Here is a 27,167-nt window from a genome sequence, read left to right as displayed (position 1 = left end):
GTCTTGCCTGTTGTATCTCTCCAGCCAGTGGGGTTTGTCAGCTTTGACAGCCGATCAGAGGCAGAAGCTGCCAAGAATGCCTTGAATGTAAGTTATATGCCCTCATCAAGCTCAAGCACAGCCCAGTCTAACAGTGTTTTTAATGTTTATAATATGTGTTGCTAAATATATATTATAGGCACTCTTACGAATACCCAAATACATTTCTGGGCATCTGTACCTCTGAAAGAACATGAAAGGCAAGTACAGATGTACGATCTTAATTTGATCTCTCTTTTGTTGCTGAGAATTTTCATGTGCTGTAGGAAATGCAGATGAGCTTTGTGACTGACATAAATTCACTGAAAACCTGCACTAACACATGGTTACATTAACAGTATTGCACTTTTCCATTCAAGCCTAATTTTGTCCAGCTAAAAGCCTAACCACCGATCAAGCAACATTATGGACTATAATTTCAAATCCTGTTACTTACTGCAGGATTATTTTTGCTACGACAATACTGACAACGATCGAAATGTGTCAATTCCCTCAACATTCTCTATATTGTTTAATACCTGTGAGTCTTTTCAGGCAGGTTTTCAAATAAACCACATTTTATTACATTTTTACATAAAGGGGTGGCAGGGTAGCCTAGTGGTTAGAGCGTTGGACTAGTAACCGGAATGGTTGCAAGGTCAAACCCCCGAGCTGACAAGGTACAAATCTGTCGTTCTGCCCTTGAACAGGCAGTTAACCCACTGTTCCTAGACCAGTTAACCCACTGTTCCTAGACCAGTTAACCCACTGTTCCTAGACCAGTTAACCCACTGTTCCTGTTCCTAGACCAGTTAACCCACTGTTCCTAGACCAGTTAACCCACTGTTCCTAGACCAGTTAACCTACTGTTCCTAGACCAGTTAACCCACTGTTCCTGTTCCTAGACCAGTTAACCCACTGTTCCTAGACCAGTTAACCCACTGTTCCTAGACCAGTTAACCCACTGTTCCTAGACCAGTTAACCCACTGTTCCTAGACCAGTTAACCCACTGTTCCTAGACCAGTTAACCTACTGTTCCTAGACCAGTTAACCCACTGTTCCTGTTCCTAGACCAGTTAACCCACTGTTCCTAGGCCGTCATTGAAAATAAGAATGCGTTCTTTTAACTGACTTGCCTAGTTAAATAAAGGTAAAATAAAAGCCTTGCTGTCCCTTTGGATCAAACAAGGTCAATCACTCTAAACACAGTAGAATTAGTACTCCTTCCACACCGAAATAGCAGACATTGATCTAGGATTTGAATTTAATCTAGCTGATTTCAAGCAGAGGCTACCAACCTTGCTTGAGGAAATCATTGATGAAGCAGACAGACTGATGCAAAACAGGACTGATCCCGGCAAAGCTTTAAGTTTATCGAAACAAAGATTCACAGAGAACGCAAAGAAAACTTTCAAATGCCTGTCTTTTTGTCATCTTTGTTTTTTATTTGAGTTATTCCAGCTTTATATTTACATATTATGTGCCTCTCGGGTGCAGAAAAAAATAATTTTAAAAGTTATATTTGGGTCAATAATGACTACTTTATTCCAGAATATCGCATCTACTGAATCGAAATGGACCAATCCTCGAGATATTGTTGTACATATATCAAAGACGAAAAATGTAATTAAAAAGCAATGCTCACGTTATTAGATCAGATTTAGGGTAGGTCTCAAATGAAACACTCTGTAATGCTGAAAATGCTGTTCTTGTGTCCCATTTCCCCAGAGTCATGTGAAGAACACCCCAGTGTCTGTAGAAACCTCGTGCCCCCCCCAAGTTTTCTGAGTACATTTTTTTTTTCCATTATAATTTTTTGACATAAAAATACCAGGAAATCAGCTCCAAGGGATTTTAATTTAAGAAATCTGTTCCCAAGTATTCCCACTCATTACATGTGATTATATACAAATGTAAGCAAGATTTGAAATTATTAGGTTTTACATTCTATCTCTTTGGGCTTCTTGAGGTTAATTTGCAGAATCTAGTTGATGATCCCTGGTCTATAGCTACATATTCAACTGTAGAATCTAGTTGATGATTCCTGGTCCTTAGCTACGTATTCAAATCAAATCAAATCAAATTTATTTATATAGCCCTTCGTACATCAGCTGATATCTCAAAGTGCTGTACAGAAACCCAGCCTAAAACCCCAAACAGCAAGCAATGCAGGTGTAGAAGCACCAGTTCAACTGTAGAATCTAGTTGACGATTCCTGGTTCTTAGGCACGTATTCAACTGTAGAATCTAGTTGATGATCTCTGGTCTATAGCTACATATGAAACTGTAGTAAAAGAAGAAGAGGTCTCTATACATGTACTATCTGCCTTCACATCAAAACATATAAACCTGTTGGAGGTGTCGAGAAAACTGATGGGTGAAAATAACAATTTCAAGTCAGAGAATCAACTCTCCTCTGAACCTTTTGATTCTGAGTTCAAATGAAAGCAGTCCTCATTATGCCTGTATAGCTTATTATACCCTCTGTAGCTTCAATTGGCAGAGGCTCAGAGAACGGTGAGCCAAGGCAATCCTAGTTAATTCCTCCCTTCATGAGAACCGCGATCTCTCGCTTCTTTCAGCACGGCTCTCTGCATGCCTGCTGGGACGGACCTAGAATCGACCCTAGGTGCGCACCGCAGAACTCACACCACGGGCTTCTCTCTTCATTGATCCGATTCGCTGTGTTTTTCTTTCCATCTCCGACACACAAAGAAACTCTCATATCGGGGTTGATGTAAGGGTAGATAGCCACCGGTTAATGCTGTGTTGTACTGTTGATTCACAACCCACAGCAAACAAACAGTGCCTTTGTTTCTGACGAAGAGGACCCCTGTTCATCCTGCATTCCATATTTGTAGCATCGGTCTCGGGTAGGGTTGGAACATTTTACAATCCTAGTCTTGGGGCTAAAAGTAATGGAGAAGGAAAAATGTTTTGATAGAAAAAGGAGGTTTTTAATAATTGATGATAGAAATCAAAGTAACCTAACCTTGAGTCAGTTACTCGCAATGGCCAAAATGTAGCTCCCCTGACTGTATGTTTTGCAGTGGAATCCTAAAAATTTGTAGGGGCTGTCGAAAGATCGCTTTGAGGTGTGGCGATCGCTGTGTGTTATGGTTGGTGGGGGTTTGAGGTCACAGTATTGGGTCAGAGTTCATGAGGGAAAGTGGCGAGGTCAGTCTCGTGGCTTCCCTCTTCTATGCATTCTGCCGCTGACACAAGTGACATGGTATCCCCACCAAGTGACATGGTATCCCAACCAAGTGACATGGTATCCCCACCAAGTGACATGGTATCCCAACCAAGTGACATGGTATCCCCACCAAGTGACAAGGTATCCCCACCAAGTGACATGGTATCCCCACCAAGTTTGGGTCACCATGAACCAAACCTTAATGCTTGTGTCACCACATGCAACAGAATGAGAAGGACGTTCTAATCCAAGTTGAATCCCTCAAGACCACGTTCTTCACAATAGGCTCCTGCAATAGCTCTTAGAATATCTCTTACAATAGCTTTTATAATAGCTCTTACAATGGTTCTCACAATATGGTTTCAAATACCAGGCTTTTACATGTGATTTGGTCAGGATATAATTTGCTCGTTGAACACCACAGACAGTATATCATATTATAGAGGATATCTAAGTTAATGGATGGGTGTAACCAATGTCCCTATATTTTAAAGACAACCTAGATTTATAACTCTGTTCCATCCATCGAATAGGCGGGGTGATTACTTCCCAGAAACTAAGTGTATCTTTATCGTCGTGACAACAAAAGACAAACAAAGCTCTATGTTTTTTTATTTTATTTATTGTGTATTTCACCCTCTTCCTTTCAACACAGGGTGTCCGCTTCGACCCGGAGATCCCCCAGACTCTGCGGCTGGAGTTTGCCAAAGCCAACACCAAGATGGCCAAGAACAAGCTGGTGGGCACTCCCAACCCTCCTCCCTCCCAGCAGAGCCCTGGCCCACAGTTTATCAACAGAGACCCATGTGAGTGTTCCTGTCTGTCTGTCAGACCAAGCTGCAGGGCCCTGCACCACTGATAAGTGGTAATCCCTTTACTTGGGGTGAAAATAGTAGGCCTTAACTGTAGCTATATTATAAACAGAGTGTTATAATTGTACACACAGTGTTGATGTATGGGAGCTACGTACAACCTAGATTGGAGCCATGTTGGAGTTAGGGCTTAGGATCTCAAACTAAACAGCTGTAGAAACGTGTGTGTAGGTTTTCATTTATCAGTTATAAGACACCCTTGGTCAATGTTTATTTTTTACATTTAGAGAGTTGTCCAGTATGGAATGTTACGAAATGACAGTCTTAAAGTTTGTCTCTGGTCAATCAGTATGGTTTTAAATTAGGTTAATCAAGGACTAATATTCGTTCTCAAGCTCTCTCAAACACATTCCCTTGTTAAATGAATGTTTAATAAATATTCTCTGTGTGCAATACTAGCCTCGGTCATAATCCTACGCACCTAACCCCTTGACTCTTGAGATTGTGTGGAATTCGCTGATGTAGCTCTGTACTGTTTTACGTTTAGTTAAATATTTTGTCAAGCGTTAAGTTTGAACATAGGCCATATGTGGCTGTAGCTAGATTCTTACTTATTGACCAAAACATGTTCTTATCTGAAATCTTTTTTTCCGGAGGAGAGAGGGAGTACACTTGTTGGGTCCTTGTGGAATAGGGAAGGAAACGATGAATGAAGATTACGGTGTAATTGTCAACCGATCTCCAAAACAGAAATCAATGGCTGTCGTTTTCTGATAAGGAGTTACACTATCGGTCAAAAGTTGAAGAACACAATGTAGAAAATAGTAAAAAATTAAGAAAAACTCTTGAATGATAGGTGTTCTAAAACTTTTGACCTGTAGTGTATATCTGCCAGTTGATCTGAGAATACACTGAAATGGACAGTTTTTCAAGGCACCTGGAACATGGAAGCCATTGTTATTGTTGTTGTTATAGGTACAGCTATTGGTATTCTGTAGATCTATATGATGCTGTCTGGACATGATCTCCTCTTTCAAAAGAGGAGGCGGGAGGTAGCCTAGCGGTTAGAGCGGGCCAGTAACCGAAAGGTCTGTGAGCTGCCAAGGGGGGAAAAAACGTTTTTTCTGCCCCTGAACAAGGCAGTTAACACACTGTTCTTAGGCCGTCATTGTAAATAAGAATTTGTTCTTAACTGACTTGCCTAGTTAAATAAAGGTAAAATTAAAAAATATATATATATATATAAACTGTCCCATTAATGACTAGGGTAGACTTTTTTGCTTTTAATCTGAAATATTTTTTGTAGTGTAAATATCCACCCGCCCTCAACCGGTAGCCTTTTCACTCTGCTCACCTTTAAACAATCTCACCCTGTATCTTTCTTCATCTGTCCCTCTTCTCCCTCTTACCTCTATTTCAAGTCACGTTCACTCTGTAATACCTCACTCACTGCATCACAGTAGTCTAAAGTTCCTTCTTCGCCTCATCTCCTCTCTTCCAACCACAATGGTCTTAATATAGAGGATACGCGAAGGCAATATGGCGGAGTTTCACAGGGAGACTCCCGTTCACCTATCCAGGTCTTTCAGATCAATGCTTAAAAAAGAGAGGAGACCACTTATGACGTGTGTACCTACATGTTACACATCCCTCCACCCTGTCTGTTCCCCCTCATCCACTCCCTCCGTCACTCCTCACCGTTCTCGTCCTTTTCTTGTCTCCACAGATGAGCTCACAGTACCCGCTCTGTACCCTGGCGGCCCAGACATGTGGGCGTCATACCCGCTGTACCCGGCGGAGCTGTCGCAAGCCCTCCCTCCTGCTTTCACCTACCCCTCCTCACTTCACACTCAGGTAAAACGAACACCTGAGCCCACACCTACCTAACCTACCACACCTATCTGCCTACCTCCCTACCTTTATTTATCCCGTATTTTACCAGGTCAGTTGACTGAGAATGCATTCTCATTTACAGCAACGACCTGGGGAATAGTTACAGGGGGAGAGGAGGGGGGATGAATGAGCCAATTGGAAGCTGGGGATGATTAGGGAGCCATGATGGTATGAGGGCCAGATTGTGAATTTAGTCAGGGCACTGGGGTTTACATGCCTACTCTTACCATAAGTGCCATGGGATCTTTAGTGACCAACAGAGAGTCAGGACACCCGTTTAACAATCCCATCTGTAAGACGACACCCTACACAGGGCAATGTCCCCAATCACTGCCCTGGGGCATTGGGATAAAAAACGTTTCCCCTAAAGAAAGAGTTCCTCCTACTGGCCCTCCAGCAGCATCTAGTCTCCCATCTAGGGACCAACCAGGACCAACCGTGCTTAGCTTCATAGGCAAGTCTGCAGTGGAATGCTGCTACACACACAACTACCTACCTACAGCCATAACTACCTACCAACCTACCTACCTAGCTAACTACCAAACTACCACCTACCTACAGTTGAAGTCGGAAGATTACATACACTTAGATTGGAGTCATTAAAACTAGTTTTTCAACCACTCCACAAATTTCTTGTTAACAAACTGTAGTTTTGGCAAGTCGGTTAGGACATCTACTGTGTGCATGACACAAGTAATTTTTCCAACAATTGTTTACAGGCAGATTATTTCACTTGTAATTCACTGTATCAGAATTCCTGTGGATCAGAAGTTCACATACACTAAGTTGACTGTGCCTTTAAACAGCTTGGAAAATTCCAGGCAATGATGTTATTGCTTTAGATGCTTCTGATAGGCTAATTGACATCTTTTGAGTCAATTGGAGGTGTACCTGTGGATGTATTTCAAGGCCTACCTTCAAAGTCAGTGACTCTTTGCTTGATATCATGGAAAAATCAAAAATAAATCAGCCAAGACCTCAGAAAAATATTGTAGACCTCCACAAGTCTGATTCATCCTTGGGAGCAATTTCCAAGCGCCTGAAGGTACCACGTTCATCTGTACAAACAATAGTACGTAAGTATAAACACCATGGGACCACGCAGCCGTCATACCGCTCAGGAAGGAGACGCGATCTGTCTCCTAGAGATGAATGTACTTTGGTGCGAAAAGTGCAAATCAATCCCAGAACAACAGCAAGGGCCCTTGTGAAGATCTATAAGTATCTATATCCACAGTAAAATGAGTCCTATATCGACATAACCTGAAAGGCCACTCAGCAAGGAAGAAGCCACTGCTCCAAAACTGCCATAAAAAAGCCAGACTACGGTTTGCAACTGCGAATGGGGACAAAGATCGTGCTTTTTGGAGAAATGTCCTCTGGTCTGATGAAACAAAAATACAACTGTTTGGCAATAATGACCATCGTTATGTTTGGAGGAAAAGTGGGGAGGCTTGCAAGCCAAAGAACACCATCCCAACCGTGAAGCACGGGGGTGGCAGCATCATGTTGTGTTGGTGCATTGCTGCAGGATGGACTGGTGCACTTCACAAAATAGATGGCATCGTGAGGTAGGAAAATTACGTGGATATATTGAAGCTACTTCTCAAAACATTACTCAGGAAGTTACACCTCAGCAATCACTGCCTCATTGCCTGCATCCACTATGGGTCCGCGGTCAAACGCTCCATAAAACAGTCCTGCGAGCAGGCCTTTCTAATCAACCTGGCCCGGGTATCCTGGAAGGATATTGACCTCATCCCGTCAGTCGTGGATGCCTGGTCATTCTTTAAAAGTAATTTCCTCACCATCTGAAATAAGCATGCCCCTTAAAAAAAATGTAGAACTAAGAACAGATATAGCCCTTGGTTCACTCCAGACCTGACTGCCCTTGACCAGCACAAAAACATCCAGTGGCGGACTGCAATAGCATCGAATAGTCCCCGTGATATGCAACTGCTCAGGGAAGTCGGGAACCAATACAAACAGTCAGTCAGGCAAGCAAAGGCTAGCTTTTTCAAACAGAAATGTGCATCCTGTAGCTCTAACTCCAAAGAGTTTTGGGACAGTAAAGTCCATGGAGAACAAGAGCACCTCCTCCCAGCTGCCCACTGCACTGATGCCTAGGTAACACGGTCACCAACGATAAATCCATGATAATCAACAATTTCAATAAGCATTTCTCTACGGCTGGCCATGCTTTCCTGCTGGCTACCCCGAACCCCGGCCAACAGCTCCGCACCCTCCGCAGCTACTTGCCCGAGCCTCCCCAGCTTCTCCTTCACCCAAATTCAGATAGCAGATGTTCTGAAAGTGCTGCAAAACCTGGACCCGTACAAATCAGCTGGGCTAGACAATCTGGACCCTCATCTTCTAAAATTATCCGCCGCCACTGTGGCAACCCCTATTACCAGTCTGTTCAACCTCTCTTTCGTATCGTCCGAGATCCCTAAAGATTGGAAAGCTGCCACGGTCATCCCCCTCTTCAAAGGGATGACACTCTAGACCCAAATTGTTATAGACCTATATCCATCCATCCATCTTTCTAAAGTCTTCGAAAGCCATGTTAATAAACAGATCACTTACCATTTCAAGTCCCACCATACCTTCTCTGCTGTACAATCCGGTTTTCCTATCTGGTCATGAGTGCACCTCAGCCACGCTCAAGGTACTAAACGATATCATAACCGCCATCGATAAAAAACAGTACTGTGCAGCCGTCTTCATCGACCTGGCAAAGGCTTTCGACTCTGTCAATCACCGTATTCTTATCGGCAGACTCAACAGCCTTGGTTTCTCAAATGACTGCCTCGCCGGGTTCACCATCTACTTCGCAGACAGAGTTCAATGTGTGAAATCGGAGGGCCTGTTGTCCGGACCTCTGGCAGTCTATATGGGGGTACCACAGGGTTCAATTCTCGGGCCGACTTTTCTCTGTATATATCAACGATGTCGCTCTTGCTGCGGGTGATTCCCTGATCCACCTCAACGCAGACAACACCATTCTGTATACATCTGGCCCTTCTTTGGACACTGTGTTAACTAGCCTCCAAATGAGCTTCAATGCCATACAACACGTTTAAGTGCAGCCTTCAACTGCTCTTAAACGCTAGTAAAACCAAATGCATGCTTTCAACCATTCCCTGCTCGCACCCGCCCGACTAGCATCACTACTCTGGACAGTTCTGACCCAGAATACATGGACAACTACAAATACCTAGGTGTCTGGCTAGACTGTAAACTCTCCTTCCAGACTCAAATCAAACATCTCCAATCCAAAATCAAATCTGGAATCGGCTTCCTATTCCGTTTTGTTACCACAGCCCCTTATACGACCTGTATGCTCTAGTCGGCTGGCCCTCGCTACATACTCGTCGCCAGACCCGCTGGCTCCAGGGCATCTACAAGTCTATGCTAGGTAAAGCTCCGCCTTATCTCAGCTCACTGGTCACATTAACAATGCCTACCCGTAATATGGGCTCCAGCAGGTATATCTCACTGGTCATCACCAAAGCCAACACCTCCTTTCCTTCCAGTTCTCTGCTGACATTGACTGGAACAAATTGTAAACATCGCTTAAGCTGGAGACTTATTTTTCCCTCACTAACTTTAAACATCAACTATCAACAGCTCTTTTGCACACCAGTGTGACTACTTGCAAATCATCATCTGCTCATCAATCACCCCAGTATTAATCTGCTAAATTTTAATTACTTTGCTACCATGGCCTATTCATTGCCTTACCTCCTCACTCCATTTGCACACACTGTATATAGACTTTCTCTTTTTTTCTATTGTGTTTTTCACTACACTTGTTTATTCCATGTGTAACTCTGTGTTGTTGTTTGTGTCTCACTGCTTTGCTTTATCTTGGCCAGGTCACAGTTGTAAATGAGAACTTGTTCTCAACTAGCTTAACCGCTTTTAAATAAAGGTGAAATAAAATAAATAAAACACACACACACACACACACACACACACACACACATACAGAACATACACTCACTCGCAATATAGGCCTCTGTGTTTTCACTAAGGGGCGAGAAGTGCATGTATTCATTAGGCTATGAATCGGGTGATTCTGAATGAGTCGATTCTGGTTTCAAATGAGTTGACTCGTCATCTGAATCTCAGCAGGTTGACACTGGTTAACTGAATCGATTCTTATGACCTGAAGTATGGATTCTGAGTCAACTCTGTTAAAATTTATCTTAGAAGATTGACTGAATATCTTGTGTAATGAATTTAAGGGAATTGACTTGAAAAGGAGTGAGTCGACTCTTTTAAAATTAATCTTAGAGTTTTTAACTGAATGCCTGGTGTTCTGAATATGAGCGAGTGGACTCCTTTGAAGTGAATCATGTTGCTGGTGTGCCTTTTATTCAGATTCGCTGGCTCCCTCCTGCAGATGGAACTCCCCAGGGATGGAAGTCCAGGCAGTTCTGTTGAGGTATGTGTAACGTGACACACACACACACACACACACACACACACACACACACACACACACACACACACACACACACACACACACAGACGTGCATGACCTACACTACTGGTCAAAAGTTTTAGAACACCTACTCATTCAAGGGTTTTTCTTTATTTGTACTTTTTTCTACATTGTAGAATGATAGTGAAGACATCAAAACTATGAAATAATACATATGGAATCATGTAGTAGCCAAAAAATGTTAAACAAATCTAAATATATTTGAGATTTGAGATTCTTCAAATAGCCACCCTTTGCCTTGATGATAGCTTTGTATATTCTTGGCATTCTCTCAACCAGCTTCACCTGGAATGCTTTTTCAACAGTCTTGAAGGAGTTTCCACAAATGCCAAGCCCTTGTTGACTGCTTTTCCTTCACTCTGCGGTCCGACTTATTTCAAACCATCTCAATCAGCTTCATGAGGTAGTTACCTGGAATGCATTTCAATCAACAGGTGTGCCTTCTTAAAAGTTAATTTGTGGAATTTCTTTCCTTCACAGCTGATTAGCATTTGAGCAAATCAGTTGTGTTGTGACAGGGTAGGGGGGTATATAGAAGATAGCCTTATTTGGTAAAATAACAAATCCATCTTATTATGGAAAGAACAGCTCAAATAAGCAAAGAGAAATGACAGTCCATCATTACTTGAAGACATGAAGGTCAATACGAAAAATGTCAAGAACTTTGAAAGTTTCTTCATGTGCAGTCGCAAAAACCATCAAGCAATATTTATTTTAAACCTTTATTTAACTAGGAAAGTTAAGAACAAATTCTTATTTTCAATGACGGCCTAGGAACAGTAGGTTAACTGCCTGTTCAGGGGCAGAACGACAGATTTGTACCTTGTCAGCTCAGGGATTTGAACTTGCAATCTTTTGCTTACTACAACGCTCTAACCACTAGGCTACCCTGCTACCCTGCCACATATATGATATAGATATGATGAAACTGGCTCTTATGAGGACCGCCACAGGAATGGAAGACTGAGAGTTACCTCTGCTGCAGAGGATAAGTTCATAAGAGTTACCAGCCTCAGAAATTGCAGCCCAAGAATTCAAGGCACACTTACCCAGCATGTCAACCACAGCATTCTGCGATACGCCATCCCATCTGGTTTGGGCTTAGTGGGACTATCATTTGTTTTTCAATAGGATAATGACCCAACACACCTCCAGGCTGTGTCAGGGCTATTTTACCAAGAAGGAGAGTGATGGAGCGCTGTATCAGATTACCTGGCCTCCACAATCACTTGACCTCAACCAAATAAGTTGGACCGCAGAGTGAAGGAAAAGCAGCCAACAAGTGGTCAGCAGTTGTGGGAACTCCTCCAAGACTGTTGGTTGAGAGAAAGCCAAGAGTGCGCAATGCTGTCATCAAGGCAAACGGTGGCTATTTGAAGAATCTGAAATATAAAATATATTTTGATTTGTTTAACACTTGATTCCATATGTGTTATGTCATAGTTTTGATGTCTTCACTATTATTCTACAACTATTGGTTAGAGCCTGTAAGTAAGAATTTCACTGTTGTATTCGGCGCACGTGACAAATAAACTTCGATTTGATTTGTAAAAAAAAAAAAAATGTAAAAATAAAGAAAAACCTTTGAATGAGTAGGTGTTCTAAAAACCTTTGAATGAGTAGGTGTTCTAAAAACCTTTGACCTGAAGTGTAGGTTTTCAGTGTTTGACTGGCTAGGGATTCTGAAAGGACAGCAACCGTAATTCCAGGGCACTCATGTAGGAGTGCACTTTTTGTAAAACACAATGTGGTGGTGTAGTGGAAGGAATACACAGGTATAAAACCCTTTAATTTAAGTGGGAACTCACTTCTTAATCCTTACTGATGCATATCAAAGCAGTATAGTGGATGTGTACGACTTATCAATTATGTAGTGCAACAGAGAAATCGTGTACAAATTAGCCTACGCAATCGCAAAGCAGGTGAAATATGCACGTCGTACACATAGCCTAGTTTCAGAGGAACATCATCTGCAGGCAGCAAGAGTATGCAGCACTCAACTGTTTTTATTTTAAACTTAACCTTTATTTAACTAGGCAAGTCAGTTAAGAACAAATTCTTTTTTTCAATGACAGCCTAGGAACAGTGGGTTAACTGCCTGTTCAGGGGCAGAACAACAGATTTGTACTTTGTCAGCTCGGGGATTTGAACTTGCAACCTTCCGTTACTAGTCCAATGCTCTAACCACTAGGCTACCCTGCCACCTCTACACTCTAACCACTAGGCTACCCTGCCACCTCTACACTCTAACCACTAGGCTACCCTGCCACCTCTACACTCTAACCACTAGGCTACCCTGCCACCTCTACACTCTAACCACTAGGCTACCCTGCCACCTCTACACTCTAACCACTAGGCTACCCTGCCACCTCTACACTCTAACCACTAGGCTACCCTGCCACCTCTACACTCTAACCACTAGGCTACCCTGCCACCTCTACACTCTAACCACTAGGCTGCCCTGCCACCTCTACACTCTAACCACTAGGCTACCCTGCCACCTCTACACTCTAACCACTAGGCTACCCTGCCACCTCTACACTCTAACCACTAGGCTACCCTGCCACCTCTACACTCTAACCACTAGGCTACCCTGCCACCTCTACACTCTAACCACTAGGCTACCCTGCCACCTCTACACTCTAACCACTAGGCTACCCTGCCACCTCTACACTCTAACCACTAGGCTACCCTGCCACCCACCCTGCTGGCATGGAGCAGCTCACAGAAGAATGACATCGGTAGCCGGTAGGGTAGGAAATATGTTTCAGTTTATTATATCTAGCTGTAAACGCTAACTAAGGCAACAATGGCTATGCAAAACAGGCATTGAAAAAGTAGGCTATTTGTGATGCGCAATTCAGTCATCATGCGCTGTTCTCATCAGGGGCGTAGGCATGAGTGGGCCTAGGTGGACCCATGCCCACCCGCTATAAATCTGAAAAATATACAGGAAAACTTCCACGCATTCTTCCTTCACTGGGTGGGCTGTTTGGGAACTTTTTGGCAAAATTAGGGTATACCCACTTCTCCAGGGACCAGTGCATAGGACCGATGGAAAGACAGCAATCACACACAGCATGATATAATAGATAAGCAGTCCACTCACTTTGGCATAATAAGCCCAGTCGGTCTCAAACACAAGAAAACAAAACACACAACCATTAGGCTAATCATTTCCCAATCGAAATGGACCATATTGAAACTATTACTTCCCGTTGCAAAAAAACATTTCATGTTAAGCACACAAAGTAACCGGTGACCTGAAGTTTAAATGCAACAATGTTTCACACAAGTTATTTTTCAAAGAGATGGCTAACAACAACAACAAGCTTGCTGCAATAAAAAGAACACAGTTCCATTCACCAGATGATAATCATTTGAAACTTAACTTCTTGTTGAAAGTTATTCTTGAAAAGGGAGAAGTGAACAAATTAGCAACAACATCCTCTTTGATAACATGTGCTGCAGATGCTGCAAACTAGCCGACAACAAAAGATAGCTTCTGGTCGCTATTGCGTAGTGATCTGTTGGCCTTTGAGAAGGTAGAAGTTTCCATGATTTTTTTGTAAAAATGGTCCCACCCATTACAAGTCAGAATGTGATTGGTTGATTCCACTGTCACTCCAAAATGTTGCCCTAAAACAGTTGAATGGCAGATGCCTTCAATCTAGCTTCTGATGGCCTAGCCAATGGCTGACTTAGCTAGCTTGATTCATCTCCCCAGAGACCACCAAAGAAAAATCCTGATTGGATCTTTTTTTTCTCTCTCTTCAGTGTTAATCCATTAATTTCCAACAAAACCTGAAGATATTAAATCAGAGCATAATTGAAAATAATAATATAATTATAATTACAATTATTATTTTATAAATCTTTAGCCTTTCTCTGAAGGCGTAGAAGGCCGTCATTGTTCTCCACTGTGTTTGGGTTACTAATAATGTATAGAGTGTCTCTATTTGCCTCGGTCTCACCCCCTGTCTGGTCTTGTTCTTGACTCGGTCTCACCCCTTGTCTGTTCTTGTTCTTGACTCGGTCTCACCTCCTGTCTGGCCTTGTTCTTGACTCGGTCTCACCTCCTGTCTGGCCTTGTTCTTGACTCGGTCTCGCCCCCCCTTGTCTGGTCTTGTTCTTGACCCCTGGCTGGTCTTGTTCTTGACCCCCTGTCTGGTCTTGTTCTGGACTCGGTCTCACCCCCTGTCTGGCCTTGTTCTTGACTCGGTCTCGACCCCTGGCTGGTCTTGTTCTTGACCTCCTCTGGGTCTCGGTCTCGCCCCCTGTCTGGTCTTGTTCTTGACTCGGTCTCGCCATCTGTCTGGTCTTGTTCTTGACTCGGTCTCGACCCCTGGCTGGTCTTGTTCTTGACTGGTCTTGGTCGGTCGCCCCCTGTCTGGTCTTGTTCTTGACCCCTCTGGGTCTCGCCATCTGTCTGGTCTTGTTCTTGACTCGGTCTCTTGCCTCCTGTCTGGTCTTGTTCTTGACTCGGTCTCGCCTCCTGTCTGGTCTTGTTCTTGACTCGGTCTCGCCCCCTGTCTGGTCTTGTTCTTTACTCAGTCTCGCCCCCCTGTCTGGCCTTGTTCTTGACTCGGTCTCGCCCCCTGTCTGGTCTTGTTCTTGACTCGGTCTCGCCCCCTGTCTGGTCTTGTTCTTGACTCGGTCTCGACCCCTGGCTAGTCTTGTTCTTTACTCAGTCTCGCCCCCTGTCTGGCCTTGTTCTTGACTCGGACTTGATTTGCACCTGTCTTGGTCGTGAATTGGTCTCGCTTTAGGTGGACTTGAACACAACACTGGTACACACACGCGCACACACACACACACACACACATTTATAATTATTTATTAATTATTATCTGGTCTCATGACTTATGGGTATTGTAATTGAAAATGCTTCAGAAAATGCTAGGACACAACATACTGTACACATTCATAGGAATAACACACACAGTCAACTTTCACGGGGTAGGTAGTATTTAGTAGTATGTAAGTAGTAAGTTGTATGACAGTCTCATTGGAACTAAGGCTCATGAACAACAATTTATTTAGCCTATACCACCTGTAAACAACCTGACCATGACAACATAAAATACCTCGTAATGTCCTCTTTGCACCCAGATTCACCCGATGGGCACTCACTTCCTGGTAGAAGGCACTAAAATATATTTTCATTTATTTTTTTCCACCCAGGTCATAGCCCAGTAAGCCAGTCTCTCAATTGATGTCATGCATTTTTTTCTTAGATATGAAACATCAAAGGCAATGACTCAAACAGAATGAAGAATCATCTCTGGGGGCTATGTGTTAAAGGTCCAATGCAGTAATTTTGATCTCAATATCAAATCATTTCTGGGTAACAATTAAGTACCTGACTTATTGTACCTTTAATTGTTTTCAATTGAAATGGTAAAAATAAACAAAAACAAATTTATTCGCAAAGAGCAATTACTTAAGCAATAATTTACATAGAACCGTGGGGAGATAAAAACTGTAAACTAGCTGCTTTTGGCAGATAGGTTTGGAATTCCCTTTCTTATTGGTCTATTAACTCATTTATGTCACCAAGCAGGTCAAAACTCCATCCCACCAAAACAAGCTGAAATTTAATTTGGTCTTTTCAAACAGCTCTTAGACCAAAATGGCATTATTATACATTTCACAGTATTATTCCAATCTCATAGTGTGGAAATATAGATAAAACTCAGGGAAATAACATTTTTGACTCTACTGGGTCTTTAATACTGACTGCGTGCTGGAGGGAGATGACACTGAGATACATGGCTTCCACTCTTCCTGTATTTGGGGTACCTACCATACATACTGTATTCAGGGTACCTGCCATACTCTTCCTGTATTCGGGGTACCTACCATACTCTTCCTGTATTCAGGGTACCTACCATACATACTGTATTCAGGGTACCTACCATACTCTTCCTGTATTCGGGGTACCTACCATACTCTTCCTGTATTCGGGGTACCTACCATACTCTTCCTGTATTCAGGGTACCTACCATACTCTTCCTGTATTCAGGGTACCTACCATACTCTTCCTGTATTCAGGGTACCTACCATACATCCTGTATTCAGGGTACCTGCCATACTCTTCCTGTATTCGGGGTACCTACCATACATTCTGTATTCAGGGTACCTACCATACATCCTGTATTCAGGGTACCTACCATACTCTTCCTGTATTCAGGGTACCTACCATACTCTTCCTGTATTCGGGGTACCTACCATACTCTTCCTGTATTCAGGGTACCTACCATACTCTTCCTGTATACCTACCATACTCTTCCTGTATTCGGGGTACCTACCATACTCTTCCTGTATTCGGGGTACCTACCATACTCTTCCTGTATTCGGGGTACCTACCATACTCTTCCTGTACTCTTCCTGTATTCGGGGTACCTACCATACTCTTCCTGTATTCAGGGGGTACCTACCATACTCTTCCTGTATTCGGGGTACCTACCATACTCTTCCTGTATTCATACTCTTCCTGTATTCAGGGTACCTACCATACTCTTCCTGTATTCGGGGTACCTACCATAGTCTTCCTGTATTCGGGGTACCTACCATACTCTTCCTGTATTCAGGGTACCTACCATACTCTTCCTGTATTCAGGGTACCTACCATACTCTTCCTGTATTCAGGGTACCTACCATACTCTTCCTGTATTCAGGGTACCTACCATACTCTTCCTGTATTCAGGGTACCTACCATACTCTTCCTGTATTCAGGGTACCTACCATACTCTTCCTGTATTCGGGGTACCTACCATAGTCTTCCTGTATTCAGGGTACCTACCATACTCTTCCTGTATTCAGGGTACCTACCATAGTCTTCCATCATTACAGATAGCATTCTGTACTGTTGTAATGTCACACTTGATATTGCACAAGATTTAATGATACTAACTCGATCGATAACGTTTGCTGTGTTATAGCCTACTACTGACATATACAGTTTTAACATTTAGATAGTTATACAGTCAACATGTTGAAGGTATCCAGGCATAACCTCTAGATAGTTGTACCCGCAACATGTTGAAGGTATCCAGACATAACCTCTAGATAGTTATACTGTCAACATGTTGAAGGTATCCCGTTATAACCTCTAGATAGTTGTACAGTCAACATGTTGAAGGTATCCCGTTATAACCTCTAGATAGTTGTACAGTCAACATGTTGAAGGTATCCCGTTATAACCTCTAGATAGTTATACTGTCAACATGTTGAAGGTATCCTGTTATAACCTCTAGATAGTTATACTGTCAACATGTTGAAGGTATCCCGTTATAACCTCTAGATAGTTGTACAGTCAACATGTTGAAGGTATCCAGGCATAACCTCTAGATAGTTGTACAGTCAACATGTTGAAGTTATCCATGCATAACCTCTAGATAGTTGTACAGTCAACATGTTGAAGGTATCCAGGCATAACCTCCAGATAGTTGTACAGTCAACATGTTGAAGGTATCCCGTTATAACCTCTAGATAGTTGTACAGTCAACATGTTGAAGGTATCCAGGCATAACCTCTAGATAGTTGTACAGTCAACATGTTGAAGGTATCCCGTTATAACCTCTAGATAGTTGTACAGTCAACATGTTGAAGGTATCCAGGCATAACCTCCAGATAGTTGTACAGTCAACATGTTGAAAGTATCCAGGCATAACCTCTAGATAGTTGTACAGTCAACATGTTGAAGGTATCCAGGCATAACCTCCAGATAGTTGTACAGTCAACATGTTGAAGGCATCCCGTTACTTTCCCTGTGGTCAGTGGATCCCTTTGCACTACTGATGATTATTTAGAATTCTATTTTTGTCGTGTTTACAACAATAGTTACAATGTAACACATTGCAGGGACAGGGCAGTGGGTTTAAAGGCTGTAGAAGAAATGACTCAACTCTAAACAGGACAGCTGCATCACTGCATGGAATAGTCAACAGTAACCGATCCGATTGTGGTACATGTTCATCTGTCGGCAGACAAGCACAACTCTGTTATACAAAGAAGCCACAAAACCACACTCCCTGCTAGTGTGTGTGTGTGTGTGTGTGTGTGTGTGTGTGTGTGTGTGTGTGTGTGTGTGTGTGGTGTGTGTGTGAGTGTCTGTGAGTGTGTGTGTGTGTGTGTGTGTGTGTGTGTGTGTGTGTGTGTGTGTGTGTGTGTGTGTGTGTGTGTGTGTGTGTGTGTGTGTGTGTGTGTGTGTGTGTTTGCGCCAGTCACAGTCACCAGACCCCCTCCCTCCATTCCCAAAGGCTTGGACAGGAAGAAACATGTTTCCGAGACCCCCAAAGGAAAAAGGGAGAGATAGGAAGGGGTGAAGCGCAGATATGGGGGGGGGTTAAGACTTACTGTTGATTGGTGCTAGTTCTATTGTGCCGTACCCCTAACCCTGCTCCCAGCTCTAAAAACACACAGGCTGTTTTCAGAGGAGGGCGAGGACAAAGAAAAAAACTGACCGTAAAATAAGATTTTTCTTTCCTCCTTATCTGTCTATCTTTCTTTCCTTTTGGGGATTCTGATTCCTCGAGGGGGCAGCGAGGAAGGGAGTGGACAAGGGAGGGGTTTTAGGGGCGTAAGTGCCCTTTTATCAAACGGAGCTGAATTCATTTCTACAGTCAGGCTGCCCCAGTGGATATTAAACCCTTGATCAAAGAACAACATCCCTGCATCCCGCACTGATTAGGATCTGAGTGAATTGTTTGTTTTCTGATTAATTTGGTCTGTTTATTGGTCAGAGTCAATGGTTGTTTCCTGATTATTTGGGCTATTTAGAGATCAGAGTCAATGGTTGTTTCATAATTATTCGGGCCGTTTATTGAAACTGCACTCATCTACTGTACAAAGACATGAACATATCTAAAGTAATTCCTGAAAGAGGATGACTTACAGGAAGTCGAGAGCTCGGGACTGTCTTCAAAAAGGATTCTGAGATAATTGGCTTTAAAGTTCCGAACCCTCATTGGTTTGAATGGTGTCAGCAATTTGAACTTAATGTTATTTTGAACTTAACGACATGAATTGAGGTATTTAGAGTACTATATGGCTAGAGAACATTGAACAGAACAAGGCTATGCCAATAACTACATTTTGAGCAAAAATCCAGAGATAACGTGACACAAGTCAGTCCCGAGTTCTCGATATGTATGTGATTGTATACAAACATACGCATACGCACGCCTCTGCAGACACACACACACACACACACACACACACACACACACACACACACAAACACACACATTTCCCACTTTCCTCACTACCCCCAACACCCACCACACTAATCGCACACACGATGCCTCACCCTCCCAAAACATTCCCAAAATACCCACAATTGGCATCTAAACATGTGTAGGCATCCTGAGACAGAATCCCATAAGATCCCGTAGGCTTTGTCCCCGTTATAATACATAACGCCATCTATTTCCTGTGACGTTTGGGAAAAGGATAATGAAGTTAAGTTCAAAGGGCTTTGTTTATCCTTGCCCTTTTCAGCTGTGGCTTTTTCTGCAGCTGTGCCAACTCACGGTGGTAGACTAGTACTGACCTCGTGCCTTTCTCCAGCATCGCTATGCTAAATGAATTGGTCATAAACCTAGGTATGTGATATTTTAAGACAATAAGCATGTACATAAGATCAAGAGTGCCCATCTTTTTAAATCAGTGCTTTCCAGTCAACCACTGTACATTAAAGGTTATACTTGTAACATTTCCACCTGCAATGTAGGGAGGCAGGTAGCCTAGTGGTTAGAGTGTAGAGGCGGCAGGTAGCCTAGTGGTTAGAGTGTAGGGGCGGCAGGTAGCCTAGTGGTTAGAGTGTAGAGGCGGCAGGTAGCCTAGTGGTTAGAGTGTAGAGGCGGCAGGTAGCCTAGTGGTTAGAGTGTAGGGGCGGCAGGTAGCCTAGTGGTTAGAGTGTAGAGGCGTCAAATCCTTGAGCTTTCAAGGTAAACATCTGTTGTTCTGAACAAGGCAGTTAACCCACTGTTCCCTGGTCGGCTGTCTTTGTAAATAAGAATTTGTTCTAAACAGACTTGCCTTGTTAAATATATAATACCTCTAAATGTCCATAACATATAAGTAGTAATGCAATAATCCCTAGTGGACAGTATTGAAGACATCTCCCTACTAGTGGACAGTATTGAAGACATCTCCCTACTAGATGGTAATAGGTGCTCACGTTGTCCCTAGTGGACAGTATTGAAGACATCTCCCTACTAGATGGTAATAGGTGCTCACGTTGTCCCTAGTGGACAGTATTGAAGACATCTCCCTACTAGATGGTAATAGGTCACGTTGTCCCTAGTGGACAGTATTGAAGACATCTCCCTACTAGTGGACAGTGTTGAAGACATCTCCCTACTAGTGGACAGTATTGAAGACATCTCCCTACTAGATGGTAATAGGTCACGTTGTCCCTAGTGGACAGTGTTGAAGACATCTCCCTACTAGTGGACAGTATTGAAGACATCTCCCTACTAGTGGACAGTGTTGAAGACATCTCCCTACTAGTGGACAGTATTGAAGACATCTCCCTACTAGTGGACAGTATTGAAGACATCTCCCTACTAGTGGACAGTATTGAAGACATCTCCCTACTAGTGGACAGTGTTGAAGACATCTCCCTACTAGTGGACAGTATTGAAGACATCTCCCTACTAGTGGACAGTATTGAAGACATCTCCCTACTAGTGGACAGTATTGAAGACATCTCCCTACTAGATGGTAATAGGTCACGTTGTCCCTAGTGGACAGTATTGAAGACATCTCCTACTAGATGGTAATAGGTGCTCACGTTGTCCCTAGTGGACGCTATTGAAGACATCTCCCTACTAGATGGTAATAGGTCATGTTGTCCCTAGTGGACAGTATTGAAGACATCTCCCTACTAGATGGTAATAGGTCACGTTGTCCCTAGTGGACAGTATTGAAGACATCTCCCTACTAGTGGACAGTATTGAAGACATCTCCCTACTAGATGGTAATAGGTCACGTTGTCCCTAGTGGACAGTATTGAAGACATCTCCCTACTAGTGGACAGTATTGAAGACATCTCCCTACTAGATGGTAATAGGTCACGTTGTCCCTAGTGGACAGTATTGAAGACATCTCCCTACTAGATGGTAATAGGTCACGTTGTCCCTAGTGGACAGTATTGAAGACATCTCCCTACTAGTGGACAGTATTGAAGACATCTCCCTACTAGATGGTAATAGGTGCTCACGTTGTCCCTAGTGGACAGTATTGAAGACATCTCCCTACTAGATGGTAATAGGTCACGTTGTCCCTAGTGGACAGTATTGAAGACATCTCCCTACTAGATGGTAATAGGTGCTCACGTTGTCCCTAGTGGACGGTATTGAAGACATCTCCCTACTAGATGGTAATAGGTCACGTTGCCCCTAGTGGACAGTATTGAATTGCAGGCACAAGACATCTCCCGAATAAAAACATTTAACACAGCAGTGGATTTGGTGTGACCCCTTGTGGACGGAGAGGCCCAATCATACTCTATCAATGCAGTGCAATTGTCCAAACAAAGGATGAGCTCTCTTAAGAGTTGAACAGTCATTACAGGCTTGTCGTCCACTTGTGGTCGTCCTAACATTTGCCACATGGTGGCTTACATTTACGGTCGGAGGGGGAGGTTTATGCGGTTGGCAACCAGAACGTGTAAGTTTCCATGGGAGACTGCATGTCTGGGTGGTAAACAGCTGATACGTGACACTGGACAGAGTGCTCCACGCAGGAAAGGCCTTCAGTCACAGCCGGTAACAAGGTTTATTAATCACCTGGCATCCTGCCCGTCACTGCGGCAGACATTTTGAAAACTCCTAGCTTTAACTGCGCTGTATGTAAGTTAAGTTTTGTTGTTTGATTTTTTGAATTTTTTTTTAAGAGCTTTTTGTTCCGGAACAGTTTAATGTGTTGAAGCATTTTGTTTTTTATTCTCCTCCTCCTCCTTTGTCTGAAGTTATTTTTCAGCTGCCTTCATGTCAAAGCAATCTCAGTTTCTTTTTCTCCTGTCCACAAGCACATGGTTATGCGCACAGACAACCTAATACTGAACACAAATGCTTAGTGAACTGCAGGGAAAGGTAATCCAGATTTTCCATCTGACAAGACATCATGGGGGAGTGTTTGTGTGTGTGTTTGCACGGGTGCGTGCATACGTGGATGTGTGTGTGTGTGTGTGTGTGGTGTGTGTGTGTGTGTGGTGTGCGTGTGTGTGTGGTGTGCGTGTACTTGTGTGTGTGGAGCCTTGCTGCCTGCCCTGGGGGACTTATTGGCCAATAGCCCGACAAACCCAGTTCCTGTTGAACTTCTGACTAACTCCCACCAGAGAGGGACTGACCCCCAGCTGAGACCCCTTTAATGAGGAAGTTTATTCATCCCCCTTATAACACACTGTCACACATTCAGTCTCACTCTCATCCCCAAAAAATACAAAGACATGTACCTACGTATAGTCCACATGCACGCTCGCTGCCTCTCATCTCCCTCACACACACACACACACACACACACGCGCACACACACACACACACACATACACACACACACACGCACACACACACACACACGCACACACACACACACACACACACACACACATACACACACACACACGCACACACAGGCACACAAACGCACACACACACACACACACACACACGCACACACACACACATGCACACAGTATACAAAGGAGTGTGTTCTGTTCAGGATACATGTCAACAGCTGTGGTCATCACCTCCCCGTCCTACTAGCTGGTATGGTCTGTGAGAAACATGGCTACAGCCTACAGGCTTTTCAGTGGATTAAGGGACTTTGGCTTCCCCTTTTAATGTTACTGTAAAACAGATATCAGACTTTGGCTTCCCCTTTTAATGTTACTGTAAAACAGATATAAGACTTTGGCTTCCCCTTTTAATGTTACTGTAAAACAGATATCAGACTTTGGCTTCCCCTTTTAATGTTACTGTAAAACAGATATCAGACTTTGGCTTCCTCTTTTAATGGTACTGTAAAACAGATATCAGACTTTGGCTTCCTATTTTAATGTTACTGTAAAACAGATATCAGACTTTGGCTTCCTCTTTTAATGGTACTGTAAAACAGATATCAGACGTTGGCTTCCTATTTTAATGTTACTGTTAAACAGATATCAGACTTTGGCTTCCTCTTTTAATGTTACTGTAAAACAGATATCAGACTTTGGCTTCCTCTTTTAATGGTACTGTAAAACAGATATCAGACTTTGGCTTCCTATTTTAATGTTACTGTAACACAGGTATTAGACTTACAAGCACAGTAGATTATTCAGAGGTGGAATAGGGGTGTAATGCATGGATATGCAGTATTCCCATTCCAATGTACGCCCATCCCTAATGAATAAGGATCATTTCCTGACAAGATGACGAGAGTCGCACCTATTTCTCTACTGGTGTTCTTGTGATTTTTGGCTGCACCTTGTCTCATGTTAGTTGAAATACTGTCTACTGCATTCCTCAAAAATTGCCCAACATATTGCCTGAAGCAGGTGCTATACATTTGAAGTAATACCATAAATTATATTTATAGTGCTTTTCTGAAACTCAAACACTCAAAGAATGTGTTCATTTTGAGTAGTAGATTCTCTTCCAGGCCATTTAGAGCCAGTAGATTCTATTCCAGTCCATTTAGGGCCAGTAGATTCTCTTCCAGGCCCTTCCAGACCATTTAGGGCCAGTAGATTCTCTTCCAGTCCATTTAGGGCCAGTAGATTCTCTTCCATGCCCTTCCAGTTCATTTAGGGCCAGTAGATTCTCTTCCAGTCTATTTAGAGCCAATATATTCTCTTCCAGTCCATTTAGGGCCAGTAGATTCTCTTCCAGTCCATTTAGAGCCAATAGATTCTCTTCCAGTCCATTTAGGGCCAATAGATTCTCTTCCAGTCCATTTAGGGCCAATAGATTCTCTTCCAGCCCATTTAGAGCCAGTAGATTCTCTTCCAGTCCATTTAGGGCCAATAGATGTTCATTGTTTTTACCATCAACAGTTGCCTGTGTAAGTAAATCATTGATAACATTGTCAGATAGGAGATTGCCAGCGGGAAAATCTCAGAGAAATCAAGGCCTCTCAATCTGAAGTAATGATTGTTTGGCTATCCCACATTACATACACCTGTGTCAGGTTAAGTCAGGGAACAACATTAACCCAAAATCAATAAACCTTTCGGTAATCCACAAAGATTTGTTCAATGATAAACCCGCCATCTTTAACTTTTGTTGCTTCAGCCAGAATGAATACGAATCTAAAGAATGCATGGGGTCAGTTTGGCCGAGCGTGCATCGATTGTCCTATCCCCGGTTGAACACACAACAGGCATTGCCAAGCCAGCCATGCCTGAGCTTGTTACCTTGTGTTACATATGCTTCTCAGTGGATCAGGTCAGGCGGCCCCTCTCTCTTCCACGGACATATTGTTTTTTTCTGATTGTTTGATTTCTTTAGAAGGACTCCCTAAACTTCTGTCATAATCATTGCCAAGTGACGTCTATTTTCTGTGGAGCATATGCGTGCCTGTGGTGGAGGGGTCGACCTTCCATAATTGAGGGGGGAGGGTTCTGTTAGGAGCAGGAAGTCCGCTGTAGTGACTCTAGGGACATATTCACTGAATGACGTACCATTATTATTATTATAGTTATTGTTATTTATTATTATCATTATTATTTTTATTATTAATATATTTTTATATTGCTGTGGATTATAATAACAGTTAGCATACTATAATTACTATTACCTTGGTAATGGTATATGAGTTATTACTGATGTAATTTCATTATTGTTCAAATCTGTTTCAAGCAGATTGTCAAATGTATTAAAAGTCATTATATTAATGTAAGCCATTATAGCATTATAGCATTATAAAGTGTTTCGTACCTTTTAACGCCATAGCTTGTTATGTCTCCAGGTTCATGATGTGTGATGGTGGCCACGGTCGGCCTTGATGGTGTTGCTGGCGGTTCTCATGTCCAAACCAGGAGGATTCCTGACCTTGTTTACCGCACAGTGGACCGTTGGTGAGTTCACGGTCAAACGCTCAGTGGACTCAAGCTCAGCGATCACGACAGGCAGGTCGAACGTGTAACACACACCTTCAGCTGCTGGTCGCCAAGCTCCAATCTGACAGAACATTTTATTTGAAAGTGTAGATTTGTGGAAGAAGCTGCGAAAACCAAGTGGAGGTTTTCAGAAAGAATATCTCACTCCCAAACAATTGTGCAGAAATGATGTTGAATGCCTGCAGCCATATTGCCACTGTGTCAGCCTTTGTGTGTGTGTTTCAGTTAAGGCTTAAGATGGGGTAATTTTTGCTTTAAACCTCGAACAGGATGTTTGTGGGGAAAACGGGAGGGTGTGTGTGTGTGTGTGTTCGTGTGTGTGCGTGTGTGTGTGTGTGTGTGTGTGTGTGTGTGTGCGCGTGCGTGTGTGTGTGTGTGTGTGCGCTTAGGTGCTGTGACCATGGTAACTCATCCCTAAAATCTCTCTCTATCTCTCCCTATATCTCTCTCTCGATCTCTCTCTATCTCTCCCTATATCTCTCTATCTCTCTCTATCTCTCCCTACATCTCTCTGTATCTCTCTCCCTATATCTCTCTTTCGCTCTCTCTCTCTCTCTCTCTTTATCTCTCTACCGCTCTCTTTCTCCCTCTCTCTCTCTCTCTCTCTCTCTCTTACTCTCTTCTCTCCCTCCCCCCCTCCAACCTTTCTCTCTCTGGTTCTATCAGGCAACAACAACCTCACGGGCCTCAGGACATTCCAGACCCAAGCCGCCATCACACATCGCCCCCTCCCACCCCCACCCCCTGCTACAACCCCCTTTTTATACTGTTACATACTCAAGAATGACTGATGACACTTTGGTTCCAGCCCAATACATAAGACCTTATGATGCCTTATGAGAATGACATAGTCTAACATACAGACTATGTTCCAATATCCATGCTAGCACATACACTACGGTTCAAAAGTTTGGGGTCACTTAGAAATGTCCTTGTTTTTGAAAGAAAAGCACTTTTTTTTTTGTCCATTAAAATAACATCAAATTGATCACAAATACAGTGTAGATATTGTTGATGTTGTAAATGACTATTGCAGCTGGAAACGGCTGATTCCAGCTAACACACCATGGATTAGCTAACACACCGTGGATTAGCTAACACAACGTGGATTAGCTAACACAACGTGGATTAGCTAACACACCGTGGATTAGCTAACACAACGTGGATTAGCTAACACAACGTGGATTAGCTAACACACCGTGGATTAGCTAACACAACGTGGATTACCTAACACAACGTGGATTAGCTAACACAACGTGGATTAGCTAACACAACGTGGATTAGCTAACACAACGTGGATTAGCTAACACACCGTGGATTAGCTAACACAATGTGGATTAGCTAACACAACGTGGATTAGCTAACACAACGTGGATTAGCTAACACAACGTGGATTAGCTAACACACCGTGGATTAGCTAACACAACGTGGATTAGCTAACACAACGTGGATTAGCTAACACAACGTGGATTAGCTAACACACCGTGGATTAGCTAACACAACGTGGATTAGCTAACACACCGTGGATTAGCTAACACAACGTGGATTAGCTAACACAACGTGGATTAGCTAACACAACATGGATTAGCTAACACAACGTGGATTAGCTAACCCAACGTGCCATT

The 27,167-nt window shown here is 43.0% G+C and overlaps 1 protein-coding gene across 4 annotated transcripts in view; it reads left to right on the top strand.

The window, feature by feature from the left end:
- Positions 1-26,287, top strand: part of LOC112214851 (RNA-binding protein with multiple splicing) — a 56,781-nt gene extending 30,494 nt beyond the window's left edge. For 2 of the 4 annotated variants that reach the window (XM_042298492.1, XM_042298490.1), the window contains 6 exons: positions 25-87; positions 3,871-4,021; positions 5,754-5,881; positions 10,307-10,370; positions 25,392-25,500; positions 26,209-26,287. In XM_042298492.1, coding sequence (XP_042154426.1) covers positions 25-87; positions 3,871-4,021; positions 5,754-5,881; positions 10,307-10,369 — 405 coding nt within the window. In that variant the 3' untranslated portion in view covers position 10,370; positions 25,392-25,500; positions 26,209-26,287. The remainder of the gene's footprint in view (positions 1-24; positions 88-3,870; positions 4,022-5,753; positions 5,882-10,306; positions 10,371-25,391; positions 25,501-26,208) is intronic. The other 2 variants (XM_042298493.1, XM_042298491.1) reach the window with 2 other exon arrangements.
- Positions 26,288-27,167: the final 880 nt, after the last annotated feature.

Source organism: Oncorhynchus tshawytscha, linkage group LG15, assembly GCF_018296145.1.
Source record: "Oncorhynchus tshawytscha isolate Ot180627B linkage group LG15, Otsh_v2.0, whole genome shotgun sequence".
In the NCBI taxonomy this organism is placed as follows: Eukaryota; Metazoa; Chordata; class Actinopteri; order Salmoniformes; family Salmonidae; genus Oncorhynchus; species Oncorhynchus tshawytscha.
The sequence above is the reverse complement of the archived record's forward strand: the minus strand, read 5'-3'. Positions and strand labels throughout refer to the sequence as shown.